The sequence below is a fragment of the Triturus cristatus genome, chromosome 11 (assembly GCF_964204655.1).
Source record: "Triturus cristatus chromosome 11, aTriCri1.1, whole genome shotgun sequence".
NCBI lineage: Eukaryota > Metazoa > Chordata > Amphibia > Caudata > Salamandridae > Triturus > Triturus cristatus.
Genome location: NC_140594.1, coordinates 324,050,968 through 324,076,494, shown reverse-complemented (window position 1 = coordinate 324,076,494; position 25,527 = coordinate 324,050,968). Strand labels below are relative to the sequence as shown.

At 42.4% G+C, this 25,527-nt stretch overlaps 1 protein-coding gene across 1 annotated transcript in view; it reads left to right on the top strand.

Moving 5' to 3' along the window:
• SCARF2 (scavenger receptor class F member 2) overlaps window positions 1-25,527 on the top strand; it is a 521,508-nt gene that overhangs the window by 204,523 nt on the left and 291,458 nt on the right. The window contains exons 2-3 of the mRNA XM_085636388.1: window positions 21,083-21,141; window positions 25,212-25,313. Of these exons, the coding sequence (XP_085492514.1) occupies window positions 21,083-21,141; window positions 25,212-25,313 (161 nt within the window). The remainder of the gene's footprint in view (window positions 1-21,082; window positions 21,142-25,211; window positions 25,314-25,527) is intronic.

The following is a 25,527-nucleotide window of genomic DNA, read 5'->3' as shown; positions in this document are numbered from 1 at the left end:
GTTTGCTTTCTCATAATTATGCGAAATTGCTGCAAAATTACATAAAATTACACATAATTACATGAAATGTCAATCCATAATTTTGAGCTATAGTTTAGTGCAACATTTTTGGCACTGTGCATTACCATGTGAAATGCACTGTCACCGCTCATTTTTGCTGCGAATGGCACGTAATTTCACAAAGTGGCTTAGTTGCGTAAATTCATGAATTTTGTTTATTAAGCATTATGTAAAATTCCCAAAATTACATGATTTACGCAGCTGTAATTTGACTGTCACCAAGACTATATGCAAGGAGCAATAAACACCATAATTCAAGGCGTGCCATGTTTTGCTCTTAATAGACAACCTTTTTTCCTGTGTGTATGGTGCGTTGCATATCATAAATAGCAAATTTCAGAACTTTTACAGATTTATATTCGCTGAATAAAGACTGTCCTTTAACTGTGCTTTTTCTGTGAATTTCTAAGTCTGTTTTATGTACTGCATTTACCTTCCATGTACCAATTCACATGTGAAGATTGACCGTAGTGGCTGGCAGAACTGCACCCAACCCCCATTGCAGACCTCGCTCACTGTGCAGAGTCCTGTACATGAAAGTTTTTGTGCAGTGCCTGGCCTGCGGTCAGGCCATGCAGCTACTCACCAGTGCACTTGACCAGGGCCTTCACCCAACCATATAGTTGATTTTGTACTTTATTTTTTAGTGGCACTAATGCTGGTAGATTTTTCAGTGCAAGCAATAACCTCACCGGTTCTCCGGGATGTATCTAATGGCAGAGCCAAGTGAGGAATAGGCAGGAGAGGAGAGGTTTTCTCTGTAGAGTTACTTGCAATATTAGCTGGTGCGGGGGATTTATTATGCTCTCTATGTAAATCTATCTTCATTAGTTGATTAATTTCAAGATTTGTTAGAGCAGTTTGTTCTATTTTTTTAAGGCGCTCTTCTATCTTGATGAGCCTATCTAAAAACGGTCGGGTAGAGTTATCAAAAATTTCCCTTATTTTTGAAAGGAAACCCTCATCTATTTGCGTGGATTTGTTTGGGGTTACTTCAGACAGAGTTTGTTCGTTAGTCCCCAGAGAAAGATTAGACGGGAGTTTATCGTTTTTGGATTTGTTCAGTATAGATTTATTCCCCTTTTTACCACGCGGGGCAGCCTTTTGTTTTGGTTTGGCCCCTAGGGTTGAAGCAGGAAGGGGGGAGGTGATATCAGAGATGGCATGTGATTGAGCTCGAGTCGAAACACCGTCAGATTGAACGTTCACAGCATCAGACAAGATGTCAGATCTGTTGGTATTTCTAGCAGTATTAGCCCTTATCCTTTCCAAGCTAGAGTCCATAGTTAAGTCAATACTACCCCCCTCGCTAATCGTACCATTATTTGTGCCAGAAATAGTATTATAAGGCGCAGGTGAAACAACTGTGGCAATAGTCCCTAAAGAAGAACGTTTGGCAGTAAGCGAGTCCAACGAGAGACGACGCTCTGTTAAGTCAATTTCACGTTCTAAAATGTTGGCTGCCCTAACAATGAAATTGTCCAGAGTTCCAGCCAGAGTAGTATTGGTAGCGGTACCCTTAGCCCTAGGCATTCTTTCTGCAAGTTCTGATATATATCTCTCTCTCACTAAGAAGGCCGAGTTGCAGGGGGGGTGGCCCAGCCCAGTGTCTCCAGTCTCGAACGGCCCGCTCTTTGCCCGGTCTTAGCCCCGTACTAAGACCCGCGCGCGTCCCGCTAGCGCGTGAGGGCAAAATTATGTTTATAAAGGGAAAGGAAACGATGTTGGGGGAGGAGTCGGGAAGAGGACCAGGTGCGGATGATCAACTTCCCGCACAGCACCCTGGTCCTCGCTGTCCCGGTTACGCCGGTCGCTCACCGTAAAACAAGCATCCAGCAACGTCCCCTCACCACAGCAGAGCACAGCACAGCACAGGGGGGCCAACAGCGTGGAGCGTAGAGTCAGGGCATCAATAGGGCATCCACAATGACCCAGGCAGTGAACAGCGAAGTCCCGGTCCCTCGAGCGGCGCCCGCGCAGCGGGGGCCGCGAGGCGCGATGGAAGATCAAAAGGCTGGGGTAAGAATCCAGGCAGTCCTGGCAGTAACGAGCAGCACAAACCAGTTTCTCCAGCGGAGCCCGTAATGCAAGGGCTGCACCGCCTGATGAAGGTGTTGGGGGAGGAGTCGGGAAGAGGACCAGGTGCGGATGATCAGCTTCCCTCACAGCACCCTGGTCCTCGCAGTCCCGGTTACGCCGGTCGCTCACCGTAAAACAAGCATCCAGCAACGTCCCCTCACCACAGCAGAGCACAGCACAGCACAGGGGGGCCAACAGCGTGGAGCGTAGAGTCAGGGCATCAACAGGGCATCCACAATGACCCAGGCAGTGAACAGCGAAGTCCCGGTCCCTCGAGCGGCGCCCGCGCAGCGGGGGCCGCGAGGCGCGATGGAAGATCAAAAGGCTGGGGTAAGAATCCAGGCAGTCCTGGCAGCATTAGTGCCACTAAAGATCAACTTATAGCAGAAATACCTCAGCAGAAATCCCCAGATGCTAATATAATAGTTACTAACGACACGGTACAGAATAATAATGCGAAAGTTAGTAGTAGGGTTTTGCCCAATGAAAACGTACATAACCTACCCATTCTAGATCTTCCACCAGAATCCGACCCATATGTTATTGTTTTGACGGGTGTACCTTGTATTGGAGCTAAAGTTACTGAGTCATATCACGAGCTAAAGAACAAAACAATGCATTGGCTCAATAACAACCAATCACTCCCTCCTGGCACCCACGCAAAGATTCTGTTTGTGCGGAGAGTTAGTTGGGTGGGCAGAAGAAATAAAGATACAACAGGGGACTGTATTGTGATCAATTTTAGCAACCCTCATGTGGTTAAACACATCCAACAGACACGATCCTCCTTACATTTTACCAGCATTACCCCTTTCCCACTTGCTTATTTCTATCCTCCCCAAGCTAATAACAACTGGTGGGTTCAGGCTGGGCGAGGTAAAGCTAACGGCAACTTTGAAAGAGGCGGGATGGCTATAACCGACCAGGACTGGTTGGAGTCTTTTTCATGCGCAAATAGGTACAGTTGCCTAGATGCGGTTGATTGACTGCCCCCCAATGACCCCCCAGCCTCAGAACTTGTAGGGAAGGCTGTAAATAAGGATGAGTTAAAACCATTTGATCCACAGACAGCACAATTGATAGTCCCCCCTCGGGTTAATCCTGATACTACTTTTAGCAACTTTATGACGGTAGAGACTCCGAATTATCCCTTAAGTCCAAACAGTGGTCCGGTTGTCAATGTTGTTTCTTGTGAAATTTCTATTCCTCCTTCCTTGCAAGAGGCTGACACATGCTCTGACCTCACCCTTTTGTCTTGGAATATTGCAGGTCTGTCCTCCAGACTAGGAGACACAAATTGTATCACTTTTTTGAAAACGTTTTCGTTCATTTGCCTCCAGGAATGTTGGACGGTTGATCCCATTCATATGATGGGCTATCGAACTTATCACACTCCTGCAATACCCACCACTAGAGGGAGAAACAAAGGGGGTCTATGCACTTATGTTTCCAACTGTGTAAAAGACATAAAAATCTCCTTTGCACCAGCCTCTGCTTTTTACCAAATTCTGCACATCACGCTTGGGGGAAAGTTACATATAGATCTGATAAATTTTTATAACAACATACCGAAAGATCTGTGGGCCTCAACACTTAAGGAACTAATTGAATCCTTGAAAAACTTGGACGACAAGGATTCCTCTGATACCTGTGTTATTTGGACTGGCGATTTTAATCACACGTTATGTCCACTCAGTGATCAAAACATATGTGACCTGGGGGAAAGGGAGGGCGTTCCTTCTGCACATTTTTCCCACACCCCTTTAGGAAAAAATCTAAACGACATACTCTTCTCCTTGGATTTGGGTTTTGCTAACGAACTTTGTTCTCCATCAGTCCCATTCAGCCCCACTTTTATAGGCAGAGGATGTAACTCCATCATTGACTTCCTGCTTATATCTAAACGCTATTCTGACTATATTTGCTCGTTTGAATTACGCGAGGTAGCAATGAGTGATCATCTACCCCTCAGTTTGTCCCTGGCCATTCCGAAGGCTAAAAGCAACACCGATTCTACGGTTCAGAATCTATACAACCATAGATTGCGGCTTGCCAGGAGGAATGGTTATACCTTAAAATGGGACAAAGTAGAACCAGCGGCCTTTCTTGGTACTTTAATCCGCTCCAGGGTAGATGAATTCAATACTTGTCTAATTGAGAGCGCCGATCCTTTAAAAGTGACCGATGCTTTCCTTAGTATCTCTGCGGAAATTGGGAATCTACTTACAAAACCTCTTCATCATGGGGCTAACAAAACCAAGAGGTGGTTCGACAGAGAGTGTAGTAGGACTCACGCCTACTTATTGACCCAACTAAAGAGAGACCCCAGAGTAATGGTGGATGTCAGATCGGCCAGATCCGCTTATTAAAAGGCAGTTAAAAAAGGAAGAAACAAATTAAACAGGATGCGTGGTTTACCCTCTGAGAAGCCTGTCAATCTAAAAACAGTACTGCCTTTTGGAAAGCAGTGAACGCTCCTTTTTTTACTAATAATGAAACAGACTCTATTGAAATAGCAATCACTGAAGAGACTTGGGTGACTTACTTTCGGGAACTCTATCAAGAAGACCCCACGGTAGTTACAGAAGGGGGGAAAAATTTAAGATTACAGGATAGATTGCACTTTCCAATTAACGTTGCCTTCTCTATTGACGAAGTTCTGATAGCCATTGATAAGAGCCCAGCGGGAAAGGCTCCGGGCCCGGACGGAATACCCGTGGATATATAAGAGGCAAACAATAAGTTATGGGCTCCTCTCTTAACCAATGTTCTTAACAGCTTTACTAAAGTGGGTTTCCCACGGACTTGGCAGGAAGCCATCGTGGTCCCCATTTTTAAGAAAGGAGATCGTAACACACCGAAGTGTTATAGACCGATCTCCTTACTTGATTCTCTCATGAAGATCGCGGGGAGAGTTATACTTAATAAACTGCAAATATGGGCCGACGAAAAAGGTATTCTCTCCCAGTTCCAATATGGTTTTAGGGAAGGTTTGGGAACTATTGAGCAAGGATTGAATCTAGCTCTGCTAGTAGCCAAATATGTTGAGGCAAAAAACGAAAATATATTCCTCACATTTGTGGACTTAAGCTCGGCTTTTGACTGCATCAACCACAACAAACTCTGGCTAACCATGCAGGACATGGGTGAGGACCCAAACCTTCTAATTTTTATCAGAGAATTATATCGAGATGCGGGTGCTAGGGTTCGTTTCGGAGATAAGGGGGAGTGCTCTTCCAAATTCCTTATAGGAAAGGGCGTGAGACAAGGCTGCATTTTAGCTCCTTTTTTGTTTAACCTATATATTAACTCAGTCGCATCTCACCTCCTGGAAGATAAGCAGGACTATCCAAAAATCGGCAACTCCCACATCCCCATTCTTTTATATGCAGACGATGCTGTAATTATGGCCCGGACTCAAATCGGCCTACAAAGATCGATTAGCAAATTCTCAGAGTACATGGGCAATAGGGGTTTAAAGATCAACATCAGCAAAACTTTTACTATGTGCTGCACAAAAAAGAAGAACCTTCGCTGCAATTCTTTTTTATCCGACACAAAACTTGCGATTGTCAACACTTTCTCCTATCTGGGTATTAATTTTGATAAAAAGGGTACTTGGCTAGCAGCAAGGGAATCAAGAAAATTAGCCTTCTCACGAGCTATAGGAGCCGTCAAACATTTCTCTAATAAGGTAGGGGGTCGTCCTGTATCAGTGCTGTTGGACATTTATAGAGCCAAATGTGTATCCACCGCACTGTATGGTGCAGGAATTTGGGGTATAGGAAACGCCTCGACCATCCAGATCTGTCAAAATGTTTTTCTTCGTTTTTTACTGGCAGTACCTGGGTCTACTTGCTCTTACGTTTGTCATCAAGAGCTGGGCGTACCTTATATCTCTGACCTCATTAACCTAGAGCCCATTCTGTTGTGGCACAAAGTTTGGTCGGGCACCGAGACGGGCTTGAACAGGGATATAATCAAGGACTGTCTTGGCTTAGATGGGTCTCCAAAAATCTCCTGGTTCAAATATCTAAAAAAATTCTTTGTTGAGATGGGCCATTCGGAATTCTTTGATTCCCCAGACACCATGGCAGAATTGTCAAGAAAAAAACTTAAGAAATTATGCCTGGTCTTTCTGTCAGAGAAACGCTGGTTGCTGGAGAAATGTAAGAGCTCCGTTATGGCTAACCATTTACTTATTCAGAAGCAAGGCATACAGCCATACTTGAATCTTGTCCCTAGCTGCTATTCTCGAATGCTTTTAACCCGATTTAGGGTTGATGCCTTTTTTAGATTAGTGACTTTTCCTGTGATGAATTGTTGGTCTAAGGAACTTATTCCCTGTCCCTGTGACGAGGTTTCCGTTCAATCGTCTCTGCATTGTATCCTTTTTTGCAAATATTACTCAGAACCTAGGAAAAGGTTGCTCCGACCCGTTTTAAAAAAACTAGGGCTGAGGCAATGTAGAGTGGCTTTGGTTAAACTGCAATTGCTGGATGATGAATTCCTCATTTTCTCTGTTTCAACATTTCTTAAAACCATTATAAGATTTAGGATCTCCATGAATTAGGATATGTTTTTAACTGTTATTAATTTGTACTGCTTCTTGTAAATAATGAACTATTTTATATGTATGCTTTTATGGTTTTTCTTTTAAAAATCGAATAAAGCTGTTTTGACTTGACTTGACTACTTTATTTTTAAAAAAAAATCAAAATCGTGATTTTTGTTTGCTTCTGAAAACAAAACATTGTCTGCTTTATAACGATTTGCTGAAAAGAAATACTATTTTACTGTTGCAAATGTGTTTTTTTTGTTCTCTTATGCCTCTGTGTGCCTTTTAGCACTCTCCTGGGGTGCAGCACCACTCATTGGGCCTCCCCCTAGATATGGATTTTCTGTCAGTATTTTGCTATATTTCTTCTTTTGACATACAAGTGTAGAGTTCTATTCAGTGTTGTCTTAAGAATTTTGGGGCGTTCGGCACAACATATTTTAGAGGCCCCTGTTGAGAGCAACTTTGAATTTTATTATACGTTTTCTGATAATTCAAGCGTACCTAATGTCCAAGCAAACTTGCTTAAATCGGGTCACTCAAAAACAGATTAAATATGCCAGGCACGTATAAAGATGAAAATGCAAACTATTCCTATTGCCAATATTCAGGGCCACAGGAATTACGTGATTGTGCGGCTGCTGTGTTTCTCACATATTTGTATATTTGCAGCATTTGCCACATAATCATTATCTCCTGCATAATCCACAGATTTTAGCAATAAACAAAATCTTTCTAGATCAAACGGTTAAAACGTTACCAAAAAAATGCAGCAACACATGTTGCAGCACGTGGATGTTCCTTTGCAAAAGTTGACTGGTTCCGTTTTTGTTGCGCATTGCTATGTTTGTGTGTTAGACTGGTACTAATGAGATGCAGCCAATTCCCAGTCAGTGTTATTTAGTGTAAAAATGACAAAATAATGAATACTATCACAAAATGTGCCTCGTTATGCTGCATAATTTGGCTTTTCTTGCTGCATAATTTACTCAACCCTGTTGCATAATTTGGTCCTCACCTAATAAGTTTAAACCAACAAAAGGTGTTCATAGCAACAAAAAGAAATATGCCTTTTCCAAGATCCCAAAAATCCTTAAAATAATCATGGACAAACAGAGATAGAGTTAGAGGTAGGCCAAGAGGAGAATGGTTTACAGTCAGATATAGACAGAATTGAGATAGGGAGAAAGTTAACATTTCCCAGGAGCCCCTTGGAGGGTGTGGGGCAATTGCCAAACTTTCCCATGCTTTACAATTCCTCTCGTTCTGTGTTATGACCATTTTGATTGACTGCTGGCAGCCGCTCAGAATAGCTATAGGCATGACATGAACAGCACATGACTTGCATCTAGGCTTACAATGGCGAGGAGGTCCGTGGACCTCTTTGGACCACCGTCTTCTGTCGTGTTTTTAAGGTCGAGCCTGGATAGCGCATGCGCTGCTCTGCGAGGCGTGCTGTATTGGAGTATGTACTTGAAGCCCTGCCCACTTTCCACCCATATTTGTCATTGGCTTGTGTCATTGTCCTTCGCAAATGCTGGCTTCTGAGTCGTTAATAGGCTTGTTAGTCCCTCCTTGGTACCCCCTTGTCTTCATTTGTAACCTCCCATGAGGACTGGCCCTTTTACATCAGTTGTTACACAGTCCCCATTATTTAGTCGGTAAGCACTATTTCTTTAAAGCATTTCTCCTACTGCAGGCACCAAATGCTTTCCTGCAACATTCAGCGTGCCATGCGTGCTTTCATGGGGCACTTTTACAAAAAAAAAATTTGTTTGTCAACTTGACAAACAAATGCTTTATTTTGTAAAAGCACCCCATACCTCGCTTTCACTTAATTAGCGGCTGTGGACCTTTCTTTAGGCACAGCTCATCTAAAGAAAGGGGCGTGGTCTCTATTAATGTGAAAGCGCAGCATGGGGCGCTTGTAAACAACAAGTATTTGCAATGCAATAGGTCTTGCATTTTAGAAACTTTGACCTATTGGTATTGTAAATGACAATGCCTTTTTTGCAGGTTTTTTTAAACACATAAATAATAGGCATTGTCATTTACAATGCCAATTGCTCAAACTCTCACAATTGCGAGACCTATTGCATTGCTAATGCTTGTTTTTAGCATGTGGTAGTCTGGAACGGCCTCCCTCAATCCCTTCCGACCCCCAAAAGGGAGCACTCACTCCATGCTTCGCATCTGCTTAACAGATGGGAAAAAACACCTTCGAATTACTGTGAGCAAACAATGCACTCTCCAAAATAGTGTATTTTGAAGCTATGTTTCTGGAAAGTGTGGTTTCTAGAATGTCCTGTGCTTTGGCTTGAATTTGTTTTTGACTGCCAGGAATAGGTGCCCATATAAACAAGGGATGAACTAGTTAAATTTACTTGGTTTTGTTTTGTCTACTTCCGTATATGCTTGGGTGAATGCTGTGTCTTTGTTGGCATCCTTCTAGGAAGTATGATGTTGTCAATGTAATTAAAGGAGTTCAGAATGTCTTGCATCACCTCTCACATAAACTACTGAAAATATAAGTCCACTAGGAAACTTCAATGCTCTGAAATTTCAGCAATGTCAGACGCCCGGTCTTCAAATTGATTTGTACGGACTGCAATTTTTAAGAAATACCACTAGAGGTGAATTACTGCTCTTCTTCAACTAATGCTCCATAGGTCAAAACCTGTACCGGCAATATGGCATTACTGCAGGTGCTAATTATTGTGGATGATATTTACCGCCAGTGTAGAAAATACCAGCAACAGAGCTAGTTCATGATTCTGACATCATATCCTATAGCCAAGCAAATACCAGCAGATGGTATCAAAATTATCAATAGTGGTGAAAATGCTGGTGGCATGAAACCAAGGGGTTTATTTACTAAGGTTTTGTATTGCTGCTCATGTGGCACAAAGTGACTCAGAGCTTTGCAGTGATTAATTGTTCATGGTTGGACTGGGACAGAAAATAAGCCAGGGCAAAAAAAATGCAGTGGCTCACATTAGTGAATTGGATAGTTAAAAAAGTGGCCCATATTTGCAAATTAAGGCAGTTTTGAACTTTTAAAGACCCGCTGAATAAGTGTTTTGCAAGAGATGGAAGAGTGCATGGATTTAAGCTTGCTGCAGGCAATGTTTTAATGTCAGGAAAATCAATAGTAAAAACAGATCATAAAACAGGTAAATGTGTGGGCCGGTATTTTAGATGTTTGTCAACCTGTCAGACCAGCCCATTCGGCACTGCCTGCAGTAGCAGCTGCTACCCGACGGGAGTGGTGGGGTGGGGGGAATTAAAAAAATATAAAATAATAACCTTTTTGCAGGCCGCCGCCTCTCCTCCGTCTTCTTTAGCTTCCTTCTTCCTGCAGTCCCTGCAGCAGGAGGCACCCGGCACCCAGCCTCCCCACAGCCAATCACAACACTGCAATGCCACATTGTGATTGGTCTGAGCGCCATAGATCAGTGCTCAGACGGAGACTGAGCGTGATTGCATGTTCCTCACCAGGCTGTGTAATGCAGCCTGGTGAGGGAAATGCAGAGTGTGTATGACTGTTTGGCCAGTCCGATAGGGCCGGTCAAGCAGTCATGCCCACTTAAGGAGTGAAAACCACTCCTTCCCTGTTCTGTCCAGCCCCGCCCACCCCGAGAGCCACTGAATTCAATAGAAAAATACAATGATAATAAAGGCATGTTATAATCATTGTTATTTTTCCTTTTGAGCAGTAGGGCGGAGCTCCTTCGCCATAGCGGAGGAGCCGCCACTGACTGCCTGAATGCCCTATAGGTCAGTACGACCCTGTTTACTACTATAAAACCTGCAGGTGCAGTGCAAAATTGCACAATGAATTGCACAATTCTTAGTAAATAACCGCTACATGTGAATTAAACGGTCTGTGATACAAGCAGTAGTAGCAAACAAACTCCTTTGTCATTAACTAAGCATTTGATGTCTCCTTTCAGATTATACCGAATAGATGGTTCAGTTCGTTGTGACTTTGGCTGTTTTAAGACCATGCCACTGTTAATTTTCTTTTTGTTTTTTTTAACACCATTTTATATTGGAATCGTTTTTCCCTTCTGCAATAAGCCATATTTTACCTCTTATGTTATTAAAACCACGTTTTTCGTAATGAGGCCCTTAGTGTGAAATTTCATTGAAGAAATTTCCATTTTAAGGACTTGCTTGGAGAATATCCTATTCAATTATGTCAATCATAACATGAATGATCGTTGATTGATGCTGGTTTGCTGAATTAGTATTATTTTTTATTAGTGTTATTCATTAAAAAATAAAACGAAGATGAGGGGGTGGGGTCTTAGAGCGCTGTACATAAAACTTTGTGTGTGGCTAAAGTTAAACAAAAAAAAAAACCTATGATGCGGCCCCCCCACATTTTTTTTTGCATGTGCACCTACAAATTGAAGCTGGTGCTTTTTTTTCTTTGTAGTTACCCATTTAAATTTGATCAATAACTAAAAATAAAATAAAACAGCCAAACAACCCAAAATGTCCCTTTTTAAAGCGGACAGCGTGATCGGAAGCAATAAGGGGGAGGTTGTGCAGAACAGCGAATCAACATGTTAGAAGATAGGCGTGTGAATGGTGGGGAACTCTGAAGCAACATGGGAGGGGACACAAAAGCAACAGGGGGGTGTCCTGCGGGGAATGGGAAAGCAACAGAGGAGAACAGGAGCAGAGTAACATGCAGCTGGAGAGAAACAACATGGAGGGCGTGGTTGGGGGAAGCAATGGGGAGAAGGGCAATCGCAAGAAGGAGGGGTGAGGAGAAGCAGTCGGGCAACAGGGAGAAATACAGAGTGCAGATGAAGAGACTTATGTGAGGGAGACGGTTTGTATACACATACACACACACAACACACGAATGCTTCACACAAAATAAAAAAGTTTTGCTTCAAAAGCAAGCAGTGGAAGCAGAGATACCAGCCAGTCAAAGAGAATGTAAAGAGGCAACGCTCCATGGGAGGGACAAACACAAGATAGAAAAGGTGAGATACAAATGATAAGCAATGGGCAGGCTCCAAGCCCCTCTGTGTTGTTAGTAAGCCACAGAATGCCTCACAACCGACAGTGCATGCACTTTTTTTTTCTTTTTATTTGCTGGCCAGAGCTGTATTAGCAAAGACAAAGAAAAAATAAATTACCACATCATTTAATGATACGTGTGCTTGGCAAATGATGCAATAGCCTTTTTTCCTTATTTTGTCATAGTGCACCGCATTGAGGATACTGTATAGCTTGGCCAAAAGGTATCAGTAAAGCCAATAGGACCCAAAAGAGAGACTTATTAGTTTTGCTAATGCTTATTGTAATGAGGGGTGTTAAAACAGTGTGTATTCGGGAGCAAATGAGTAACATTATCAGCATGTACTGATTTTGCTGTTGCACTCCTGCTATTCATAAATTGGGTGGACAACCATTTGAACATGTGCTAAGTGCTCTTGGGGTGAGCACATGTACCAAGGAGATCATGGAAGAGCTCACTGGCCATACTATTGCAAAACACCCTTTGCAAACCCTTTCATGCATTTGAAGTCTTGTGAACTGTAGCCCAAGGGATGTACAAGCAATATACGAGTAAGACAAGTGAAGCATTTGCACTTGAAGCATTGCCTGCATGAAGGAGGACATTCTCACACTGATGGTTAATGTTTGCAATGGTTTGATATCAGACTTCTGATGCATGAAGATCTACATAAAGTACATTTTCCACAATTCGTTTTCTCCAGTGCAGTTGTGCAGAAAGATCACTAATATTTACCTTAGCGAATTGGGAGAAGGATGTCTGAATGGTCTTCAAGGTCAAAAATGACACATGAGTACACACAATTGTAGATATAGAAAGACTTATGAAAGTCAAATACTACCACAGTTGTAATTACCAAAGTTTCAAACAAGCAACGAAAATTGCCCCACATTAACATGACCTCCAGAATAAGGTTCTCATTTGGGAAAGGAGTGGTTTACTTTTCATGGAAATGTTCCCTCTCCGCTCTGAGTTTTGCGATCCTAATGGGTTTTGGAAAATAAACAGTGGGTCGGTGCCAAGCGATGGATATTCCAGCAGCTGGGTCCTGCTGCCGGCGGTCAGAGATTAAAGCCGCAGGAGGTGGTGCTGCTGGAAGACATTCAACATGGATAGACAAACTGCAGTCAATTATAGACACGAGCCAGGACCGTGGGGCAAAACAGCCAATGCTAGCGATAAAGGCGCTGTGAAGACACAGAACGAGGTGGGCTACATTGGAAACCGGCCAACACTAGCAAGAAAGGTGGTGTGGAGACATTGGACTCTTATTTTAGGAGCTGAATCCTATTCAAAAGCAGCTGTCCCTTCACAACACAATCCTATCCCCACCATGCACTGGTTGTGCAGTACATTTAGACCAGGAATACCCTATAAACCTAGAAGAATTCCTTCAGAGTTGCATTTCCTATATTGGATTCTCTAGAAACAAAAGATTGATGTACTTTCAACAACATATAAACACAGATCAGACGTGTTGATGTACTTTTTTCTGTCTGTAACAGGATCCCATAGCTTCAGCATTTCCACGTAAGGAAAGAAGAATCACTGGTCGAGAATACAGTAAATGTCATAAACCATATTAAGGCTATTTACTAGCATCTCTCAGCAGACTTTCCACTGATATTAGGCATTCTCCAAATGGAATCCATGCTTATGAGTAAATAATGAAAGGTTGTTTTTTAAAGTAACTTCGACAGCCCATGTCTTTTCTCTTAAAGGGGTAGCACTCGTCATACAAACTGTTTCAACAGTTCCTGTAAGATCAGGCACATCTTAAGGGATGCTAAATCAAGACTCAGAGCTTAGGAGACAAGGACACATCTTTGGTGGACCGGCAGTGTCTAATGTTGTGTTACGTACAGATCAAATGCTACAGAAGCAGCAGTTTGAGATGGTGTTGTCCAGGAAGATGTTTAACCTGTACTAGTAAACGACCCCTCAAACTGTGCAGCAACTAAGCATCATTTCAGAGAGGGACGTCTAGTGTAGTTACCTGGGGCACTACTGCGGATAGCTATTTATTAAAGCGCAAAGAAGTGAGCTGTGGTCAAGTCCAATAGTTAAATGCCATTGACTCCTTGCCACTATTTCTAAATGTCTAGCTGCCACATCTACCCTCTAGTAAGATAAATGTGTCCATTCCTGCTGGAATTATAAACCATGTAATTTTCAAGATGGAATACGTGTTCTTCTGATGCAAGAAACAATTAACAACTTATCTATAACTGCCAAATATATTAATTCAAACCTGTAACTCAAAATATTGAAACTGAATTGCTCTTATGGGTGTTGACAATTTAGTGTTTTGTTGTTCTTTTTTTATAGTGGGCAACAACATCGGTGTCAATGGCACTGGTACTTAGGTGGAGCTTGTGTTTAAATTATCTGCAGCAGTTGGCGGCATAAAAAAATTGTGCAGCACACAGAGAAGTTCACAAGCACACTCACATACAGTCACAATTATAAACACACCCACACAAACACACACAATCAATCACACAGCGAGTCAGGAAGGCAAACTACATAATAGTTTCACTTACCTTGCAGCACGTCCTCACCCTCTCCAGTCCATGGCTCTAACTTGGCAAACTGCACCTTATCCAATCCAGACGCTGCTCAGAGCAGCATCTGGATTGGCTGGAGCAGGCTGCCTAAGTGCTCCAAAAGGCCCTGAAGCTCTGTGCCTGCTCTTCAACCAAGCTGTCTAAGCAGCCGGGTTGGAGTGTTTAAATTGCGCATGTCCGTTTGGCCGTAGGCCGTAATATGGTAGCCGGCCAAACCTACATGAGCAATTCACACTGAAGGACCACTCCTCGTTGCTGCCAATCACTTGGCAAAAATGAGGAACTGGCTCCACCCCCACACTCCGTTCAACAGAAAGCTGGAATAGTAAAATAATTTTTATTACCATTTTATTTTTCCTGCTTTCTAGCAGCTGTGTGTGGGCAGGGGGTGTCCCTCTTCCGCTCGTATGGAGGCACCGCCACTGCAAATTGGGCAGAAAAAGGGGCAAAAAATAAATAATACTTGTTCATTATTGTTGATCGTGTTTTCATCCTAGGTCACAGAGGACTTTCCCATTACTGTTAGCTCTGCATCCAGCTGTGCCATACGTAAGCAGAAAGAATGAGAATTTCAAATTTGTGTGCAAGCCTTTGGGAGTAATTTAGAGGTAGAAAGATGTGGGCCATTATCCAAAAAGTGCTAGGTTTGCCAATCTTATTTTATCCCTACTCCATTTAGAGATAAAGGAAATGCGGAGTTTCAACTCACAAAGTCTAAATTGGCTTTGCCAATGAATATCCTTGACCTGGCAGCCCATCCACTAATGGTATATCAGGTCACAGTGACTGGGGCTCCATGCTCTTTAGCACAGAGCAACATCACGAATTTTTCCTGTTTAAGGCTGGTATTCGAGGCATGGAAAATACACAATCTTTTTTTTGGTGCACAGTGGCACAGGTAAAGTCACAATCGTCTTTTTGGTCACAGCACTGGTTAAGCCATGGTTCTTGCCTTGAACTACAAATCTGAGTGTCCACTGCCCATTGGCACCTAGGGCCCTCAGATTTGTATCCTCCGTCCTCCTTCTCTGGCAGACCCCACCAGCACTGGGTTCTCTCTATACGTGGGTTTTTCTAGACAGTCACTACTTCTGTAGGGTTGACACGCCCTTTCTGTCTCTCAGGAGGCAGGCTGGATGCTAGGCACTTAAGGTCAGATGAATACCTTCTTACTATAAGGGTGAATGATGCCCCCTCACCTCTGGAGAGCTGGCTGTAAGGCAGAAACCTGATCTGGCCATACAACACTCATCTGAGTACTCCGTGGAGCACTCTCTTCCTTAGTCATAGGGAGCTTGAAACTAGTGCAACAGTGGGTTCCACTTTGATGCAGTCAAAACAGGTAGGACATGTCAGAAACTGTTTATTGTGGTTCACTTTTCAAGGCTGCTCTCCAGGCACAGACTTTGTGTAGAGTTATGCTCATTGCAGCAGGGTAGTCTTCAGCCTGGACCACCGACAACAGAGGCACAAAGAGTAGATGTGAGCTTTCTGCACCTAAGAGCGATGGGCCGAAAAGAAAAAGGAAAAAGATTGGCTAAGGAGTCCCATCACCATTAACAATAGACAGTGAATTCCCAACCTTAACACCCATCGTCTACCAACTAGAAGCGCAGGAGGAAAACGAATCAGCAACTTCTCTCAGGGAAAAACGTAATATGATTTTCATAGAAGCCTTGTCTCCTCTCTCCCCGCTTCAGTGTCTAGGTCTGGTTCCGGGACCTCACTCATGTCAAAGGACACGCCTAGACGTCTGTGCACACTCACTAGATTAGTATGGGTAAGGCCTGCAGTTCAGGTGTCCAGTTAGATGGCAAATTACTTTCTGTCTCCTTATAAGGTCTTGCCTACAGTCTGTCTTCAAAGACCTGTTGTTAACAATACCAATGCATACACTGGGCTTTCAGTCAACCCTCTCCTTACCACTTCTTGGTTCATTTATCGATCTCATTTGCTTTCATCTAACTGTATGGCTTTCCTTCCTCTTCTTTTGTTTGTCCCACCCATGAAAAACAACTTCTTTACCATCTTTTTGAGTGTATGAGTTGTATCTTTGCACTGCTTACATTCTTGGAACTACCTTTTACTTTTTCTTCGGCACTGCATGCAGGTGCATGTGCTTTCTTGCTCTCTCCCTCATGTGCTGCTTTCCCTCCCGCATCCCGGCACCCCATGCTACTCCACCTCCCAGCTCCTCTGTTGCTCCCTTGCCCTTCATGGCGCATGTTGTGCTGTTCAACACCTTGTAGGCTTTACCTTGTGTTGTGCTAAGTATGTCTGGTGAAGCGACATGTATAACTATCTGGCAAGGATCATTTATTTCCATGTAATAAAAGTAAATAATCTTGTATATGTTAAAGTTGTTTATTCATGACTTTTTTTCCATATGGTGTGTGATTTTTCATAATTGCGTGTATTAGCTTGTAGAACACGTTTAAAAGTGTTTTCTTCTAACATTTACTGTTCAGAGTATATACTGATAATGGGAAAAATACCGGATTTTTTTATCATCATTTTTGCACCAGCAGAGAGATTTAAACACACTCATGCCAGTATAAAACTGGCCAGGTGACAACCCTAATGCATTCATAATCGCTCAAAGGACCTGAAGTAAGTTTCTTAATCTGCTGCAGTAATTCTGATCATTTACCTCTTACACTGGGGCCAAGCTGCATCAATAGCTGGGTGAACCTCTCTCTGGCTTTGCCTTTCTGTTAGAAGTGATGAAGTTGGGTAAAGTATGCCAAATTTGATTTAGGCATCTAATCCAGCAATATGACCAACAATGTAATATGGCTAGTATTTCTGTGTTTACCATACCACCAGGGCCAATTTTGGAACGAAAGCAGTCCTGGCAAAAACGTTGCCACCAGCCCCAACCTTGCTTTACTCTTTCTATCTCTCTTTCCATTCATTCCATTCTCTGTTTCTTTCCTCTCTCACATCTTGATTTCTGCTCTTTCTATTGCTCGCTCGCTTTCTCTCTCTTCTTAAGTCCCCCGAAGTGACAGAGGTGCCATCATTGGCACCTGCCTTTTAAAAATGGCCTCTTATATAATTCCGGCCCTCTGGGTCAGGGTGGAATATGGGCACGTGCAGCCCCTGCGATGCAGGGGGTCCTCACCCTTAAGGGACCTCCAGCCTCAGGGGCCCTCATTCATTCTCAAGCCTATAGATATCAATGAGTATGGAATGTATGGGAGGCTAGGGGCCCTCATCACTGCAGGGGGGCTATCATTTTGCTTTACGCCACTACCTCTGGGGACATGCCGGATGGAATTTATGGCTAGTCCCGTCCTGATTGCCATAAATAGTGAACCTCAGGACGCAGAAAGGAAGTTCAATTGTGTCCATTTGAGTCACAGAGAATTCCACTGAGATTCCGCAGCCTTCACTTGGTTCCTTAGAAGCCTTTCACTCAGGAATGTTAGCACATGGATAGTAAAGGAAATGGCAATGTGCTTCACTAGGGGGATACTTCACTTCTATCTGTGAATGTCAGAATTTCAAATAAATAAAAAACAAACAAAGATTCTACAGTGAAAAAGCGTGAAAATAGTCCACATTACTATTTTAGTAAACATTGTGAAAGCCAATAGAGAATACAAACAAAGGCAAATAGTACTAGTGCTAGTTTACAAGCATTATGACCTTATACCCAGAGATTTTGGACATGTCAGTGTTTGTTTCTTTTTATTACCTGCATAAGTGCCTACATTTTCTTCCTATGCCACCTCCCAGCCCTAGGTGCTGCAATCCTGACCCCATGTTCTCACGGTTTTTGTTTTTAATTGTTTGCAGGGGTTTTTCCTTTTTGGAGGCCCAACAGCTGCAGTGTGCTACCGAGCTACTCCTTTCCGTGTAGTCAGGGCCTTGACTGGGGGGCGGTTTTGCAGCAGTGCTGCAATATCAGCCCCTGTAACAAAAGCAGCAGCAGTGTTTCCCACCAGCACTCCCAAGCCCCATCCCCCGGGGCCGGTCTGACTTAATGGCCAGGGCTGGTTTGCATTCCCAGTCCGGCAGTGCCTGCAGCATGCTTTTCCACACTTTATCTTTTAATTCACAGCTCTAAGAGGAGCCTCCGCAATTCCGGGACACTAAATAAAAAATAAAAATAAAAAAAAATTGATCACTGCAGCGTCTTGCTAGATACATGCACATGCGTGTGTGTGCATTCGTCATCATGTTGAGGCCAGCAATTTTGCATTTTTGTTTTGCACAAGCTGAACTGCATAGCTGGTAAGGATTGGCAAAGCCAAAAAGTCAGCTAACATCTTTAAAAGGCAAGACCTATTGGCTTTGTAAATACTTATTAAATGTGCTGTTGCGCATGCGTATTGACTTGGCTTCAGGTATTATCGGTCATGTCTTGAATCCACTCGCATGAGCGTTTAAGTCTCATCATTTATCTATTGACTTTTATGGCCTTCTCCTTCCTCTTACACTGAAATGTTTGAGGGACTATTTTATATTTGAAATCAGTTGGTGCGTGAACTGGTAACACAGGGGAGTGCATGCTGGCAAAATCATCTCAAAAATGTGTACTTCCAAAATAAGGGTTGCTTTCTTTTCTTTAGCATCCATTTTTCAGATACCTTTGTCAGTGCTCTCGCCCCAGTGCTGCTAGGCGACCTCTCCGAAGGATTATAGATATGGTGGCCATATTCTGCAAACTCATATTATTATTTTATCCTTCCAAGATGATCATTATGTTTATAATCAGTCGGTGAACATCCCTGAAACCCCGAGATGCAAGTACTGATAACAGAATCCCTTTTTAGAGTTTTTTGTGTTAGCATTAGTAGTGCTGATTCACTGTTTGTGCAGCGTGTGCCCTCCCAGTCCATATTTCATACAAATGTTAAACCTATGGGCTTTCCCAATGATTGTTCTATTTGTATTTCTCTTTTACTATCTGCATCCTCTTCCTATTTATTCTTTCCCTTTCTTTGAATTTCTACCTCATTCTATTTACTCTTTTTTCTTTCCATTTCTCTCTTTTTTTCTGTCTTTCTGTATTCCTCTTTATGCTTGTCTGGTATTAGCAAAGACTTTTGATTTTGCAAAAGTGACACACATAACATACTTACTTGTATGACCTTTCAGCTAGCTCTTTTTATTAATTGGTTTGTTGTGGTGCCATTCATGTTTGTCTTCTACAGCATACAGCATGGGGCAATGGGTCAGCCCAATTTAATTATTGGCTAATATAATTGTGAGTGACGGCATTCTTCACCCACAAAAGACAATTCCCTTTTGTACTAGGGATTACAATGGCAAAGTGTGCTTTGATTTATTGAGGCCAAATATTTTTGCTTTTAATTAATGTTTATTTTTTATCTTGATGAAAACCCGGCAGCTCCTCAAAAAAGAATTAGAAAAACCATGCTAAAAAAACAGGCATTAATAAAATTAAAAGCTGACAACCAAAACCAGACCTATTGGCTTTGACAATGCTTGTTCTATCTTGCTTTGACTCACTATCAGTGTTAGGTTCTCCTCCCTTTATCACTTTCTGTCTCCCTCCTTTCTTTCCATTTCCCCTATACCAACGCTTCTATTTTCTGTACACGTCATGTACTCCAAGTCTTTCCATATCGGCATTGTATGCCTCCCCTTTTCTTGCCACTGTTTTTTCAACTCATCTTTCTCGACATCCATCTGCACTTGCTCTGTCATCCTCCCCCTTGCCTATTTACTGTACAGGTCACATTATTAGGAAGCAAGAAATATTTCATTTTAGAATGCAAAGGGATGATGGCTGGGCGGAAACTTGGAAGAAATCTACCACTTGACCCTAATCCATTACTGTTTCAAAACAAATAGATCCCAGCCCAAGTCCACTTATCCAAAGTGAAGCAACAGAAAATGCCTGCTGTAAAATTGTCCCACAGTGGAGTTTATTGATAGAAACAAAATGTGCATTTTCTCTTTGTTTATAACCCGGTTCGTGATTGTACTTGTGAACTGCATAAAGGTGTTATCTACTGGAAGAGGCGATGCTTCCTAATCTTTCCTTACCACCAGTAGTGGTCCGTGGAGGGAGTTCGGTGGAGCAGTGAGGCGGGGCGGGGGAGGGGCAGGGTGGGGAAATGTAAACACCGGAATATGGATGAACGGAGGTAAGTACACATTTAAATAAATAAAACGAATTCCTTTGCGCGCGCTGCATCGCAAAATGTCCCAGAGGGACTTCCTTACCACCATCTTTACCTGTATCCTGAGACTCCTATCTTGAGAATATATCTTATCCTGTTTTACCTATACCACTGGCTACCCTCCATCTTTATTTACCACATGCTTGTCCTTTGTATAACCAGAACATTCCAGTTTCCAAATGCTCTCATTCTGGGACCCGTAACAAGCCCTAAACACTCACACTAGCTTGACAGAAGGAGTTCATGTGTTAGCCACTGCCTTTGGCATGACATGAGTACAGACTCGATGTGTACATCTACGGCAAGAATTGTAGTAATGTCCAGAGAGTCACTACCGATATAATGCAGCACCAACTATAGCACGATCTCTAAAAAAGTCTAAGAAGGAAATAAACTTGAGAGGAAAGGCAGCTGATGGAGATTTGGGAACATTTATGGGCCATATGGTTTGCAGATGTGGAGAGGGCTGACTGCACTAGGATAAAATGTGCTCTGGCATTTAATGATCAGGACTGAAAATACCAGATTTCTGTTTCCAGGACTAAACGAATGTTCTTAAAAAAAGTGACCTATTTCTGAAGTTCCACAATAACAAAGTTTATTATTTCATTGATATCATTAGATCTTCCACTTTGGCTTGTTGTCCTGGATGGAAGCAACAAGGAGAGGAATGTTTGATTGGTGAGTATTATGTTTCATGTATAGTTAGGTAACTTGGTGGAGTTCATGAAAATCTGCATGGATATCACACATTCATTCTGTGCATGAAATAGGTTAGCCAGGGCTTATCCTTTCATTCATATGAAGGCTAGGAACCTCGTTAAAACAGGGGTAGTAGCTTTTGACACATTACACAAGCATTTGTAATGCAATAGGACTCACGTTTCGAGAACTTAAGCTAGTGCCATTGTAAATGGCAATGTCTTTTATTTATATGTTTTGAAAACCTTCAAGGGGTGCCTAAACACACACTTTGTGCTTATAGTCCTTGTTTATGAACAGCAAGGCTGGCAGTGAAAGAGGTGCAGTTACTGCCAGCCTTGCTTCTCATAAGCAACGACTATAAGTAGAAAGTACAAATACAATTAGTAGCTTTGAAATGTGACAAAATAATAATTATATTAATTCCAGATTAGGTTGTACTCTATGTGGAGCTGGTGAAGGGAAATTTATAGAAGTTCTAATATAAATGAGATGTGGTAGGTGCAGTACAGCAAGCTGCTCCTAGATGTCCCTAGTGAGCAAGGTACCAGCACTGCTTGTCTAGGTGCAGTACCACAAGCTGTGCCTAGAGGTCCTTAGTGAGCATCATAAACTTTGAAGATATGGTAAATCCACACTACCTATAATGCATTGCATTCAAGACAGTATAAGCTGCGCCTAGAGGTCCCTAGTGAGCATCATAAACTTTGTAGATATGGTAAATCCACCCTACCCATAATGCATTGCATGCAAGACAGTACCACGAGTACATTCAAATAACTATGTCCATGTATACAATTAGTAGCTTTGAAATGAGACAAAATAATTATTATATTATTCCAGGTTAGGTTGTACTCTATGTGGAGCTGATGAAGGGACATTTATAGAAGGTCTAATATAAATGAGATGTCTTGGGTGCAGTACGGCAAGCTGCGCCTAGATGTCCCTGGTGAGCAAGGTACCAGCACTGCTTGTCTAGGTGCAGTACCACAAGCTGTGCCTAGAGGTCCCTAGTGAGCATCATAAACTTTGAAGATATGGTAAATCCACACTACCCATAATGCATTGCATTCAAGACAGTACCTCGAGTACATTCAAATAGCTATGTCCATGTATACAATTAGTAGCTTTGAAATGTGACAAAATAATTATTATATTAATTCCAGATTAGGTTGTATTCTATGTGGAGCTGATGAAGGGAAATGTATAGAAGGTCTAATGTAAATGTGATCTGTGCTAGGGAGTAACTAGTAACCACTGCCGATCTAGTTTAGGACTAAGTGAGTGTCCTCTCTGAAGGCCTTTAAGAAAATAGTGCTTTGAGGCTATAATAAAAACCTAGGACGTAACAACACATGTAACAGGGGGTGTTCTCATGGGAAGTTACAAGAAGAGACAAGGCAGCACTAAGGAGGGACTACAAAGTTTAATGACGAATCAAAAGCCACCATTTACCAAGGACAGGGAAATGAGCCATTTAAAAAGATGGGTGGCAAGTAGGTAGAGCTTTATCCGCATATCCTGAATACAGTATGTCTTGAAGAGACAAAGCAAGCGCTGCCTATGCGAGACCTAAAAAGGTCCTCAGACACAGGCGGGAAATCCTGCTGGTGTAAAATCCTGTGCGGGGCGGAGCGTTTGTACATCCACACTAGTGGGTGGGCGGAGGCTAATTTTGATGTTGGCTGTCCTTGAAATTTACTTCCAGCTCCCTGTTGCCACCAGAATTATTCATCAATTGGACATTCCGTGTCCAGCAGTTATAGGGTTCATACTGCTTTAGTTGAAAGTGGCCTTTTTCTGTTCTTACATTTGGTCATTTAAATGGGTGGCAAGGTGGGTGTCTGCAACATTCCTCTCCGTATTGGAGTTCCTAGAAGACAAATTTCACCATGAGAGAAAGGGGCCACAAACGTCCCTCCCTGAGGTTGTGCAGAGGCGAACTGCACAACGACCTCTACCAAGGAAACATTTTCAGTCCATGCTCTTGTGACATGTGATGCAGAAATGGCCAGGAAGGAATGGAAATTATAAAGTTGGACAGTTTCTTCCCTTACTCAAGCATTCTCATCACAATGCTAGAAATATACAGCACCTAATGGTGTGTGTAATATTGCGTTTTGTTTTGGGGGGTGGAGGGTAGGGGGTTACACCAGCCTTCAAAAAAATTAATTACTCACCAATTGAGGGCAAGTACAATTGTTAAACTACCACATAACATTTAAACTTAATTTTCAAATATCAGAATATTTAGGGGAATATTTAAAATCACTACAAATAACAGCAGTTCTCTGGGACATATCTGTTTTATATAATTCATCATCTAGCAATGTGCCCAAAGAATCTGTCGTTTAACTCACAGTTCTACTCTTCTTGCTCCTCCCCTGATAGTTATACCGGGGCACGTTTATACTAACAAGTATGAAAGCATCTATGAAATGTTCTAAATGTTTTGAAAAATAGCAGTTTATATGGGCAGCTTTTTACTGAGCCTAAAAAGTCCATGCTTTTTATGCTAAATGTTTTGCTTGTTATGCAACTGACTCTTGATGCAACTTTAAGGTTAATGAATGATTTAATTAATTAATTTATTTATTCATTCATGTGTCTCCATTTTAATGTAAAGCAAGTGCCAGCAGACTAGCTGCTACCGGCAATATGGTTTAATTCTGTGTTTAATTGTACTTCCACCCAAATATTAACTGCACATAAGAAGACTGGAGAGCAGTTTTGGTTATAAAACAGACGTAGTTTATTTTCCGACTGTAGTCATGAGTCTTGAAGCATCAGGTGAAAATAATTGCCAGTTTTAACGTGACCAAGATAGCCTGTATGATATAATTTGACATAAAACAGATAAGACTTATGATGGATATCATTGCCACAATGCAAATAATGTCTTGTACAGTTTGACATGACTCAGTTTCTCAATATCATTGTCCAGTGATGACCAGCACTTGCATTATGATATTCATTATTTTCACATTAGCGTATCTGGGAATTGGAAACTCAGACACCAAGTAACCACCACTGAGCAGCCAAATCACAACCCTCCCAAAAACATAAAGACACCATGATGTGAGCAACCCCGGGTAGAGCTGGAAAGTGTAGTCCACCGGCCAGCCACCCTTCTTCTCAATCCAGCCCCAATCCACATGAAAATCAATTCAGAGCAAGTTAAAATCTACAGCTGGCACCATAGCACGCCATCTTTGTGTTACTGTAGTTCCGAATTACACCCTGTATGCCTTAAAGGCACTGGTGCTTGGGATATTGCCCGTCTGTACAGACGAGGGATGAGGAGCAGAGACAAAGCTGACTGGATAGGGGTTGTGTGGGTTTGTATGTCTCCAGCATGCTCTGCCTCAGACCTTCCCTTGGTGTACCTCAAGTCGAAACACCTTCTTGCTCTGCTCCTCTCCAACACTCACAAAGGGACCCTACGTAACATTGGGTATATTCAAGAGAAGCCAATGCAAGGGGCGAGTGTCCTACCCAAGTGGGGAACCTCGCAGTGACTTCCCACACAAATGACAGGAGAGAAGAGTGTGACCTTGTGCTCCTCCCTTGGGTGCTGACCAGGGCCCTTGCCCCCCCTTCCCCCCACTCATGAAGTACAGACTGCAATCTCAATCTTCATCATGAAGTCAGTCATATCCACTCATGCCTTAAATGCTTTTATGGGAACTCTAAAGGTTTCCTCAGAAATCCCTCCTTAAGTATTTAGGTGCCTTCTGCATTACCTCACTTGCACATCTTCCAGTTAACATTCACAACACACCAATGTGTCTAATAAAGCCATGAGAAGCTGTCAGGAAAGTAAGTCCTGGTTCAACAACTTCATAATCTGGCATGCACTGATCTATCAAAGTAAAGGACATGTATCTGTACTTAGTAACTGTGCTATTTGGAATGTTTTGATTTACCTTGGTAGAACTAAAACAAGGTTGCTTTTAATTTACTCCAATAGATAATTATTTGTAAAATCACAAAATCCTCAGACTTCATCTTTATCTAACATGTCTATCTTCTTTTGCACATTCGTTTAGCATTATGCGAGGGCAACTTTACATGCAAAGAGAATGAAGTCTGTGTAAGACCCAACGAGTGCCGCTGCCGCCATGGATACTTTGGAGCCAACTGTGAGACCAGTAAGTCATTAAAACAAGGATTGATTTTCTTTAATATTTCACCCTCTTTTCACACTTCCTGCTTCAATCTCTCTGCAGATTTCTTCCTGCTCTGTTGTCCCAATTTACACTACCTTTTGCAACTATGGCCCTAACTTTCCTTCTCTCATGTTCAACCGAAAAGAATCCATAGGATAGTGCTGATCCGAAATTATTAATTGCAGACTCTAATCAG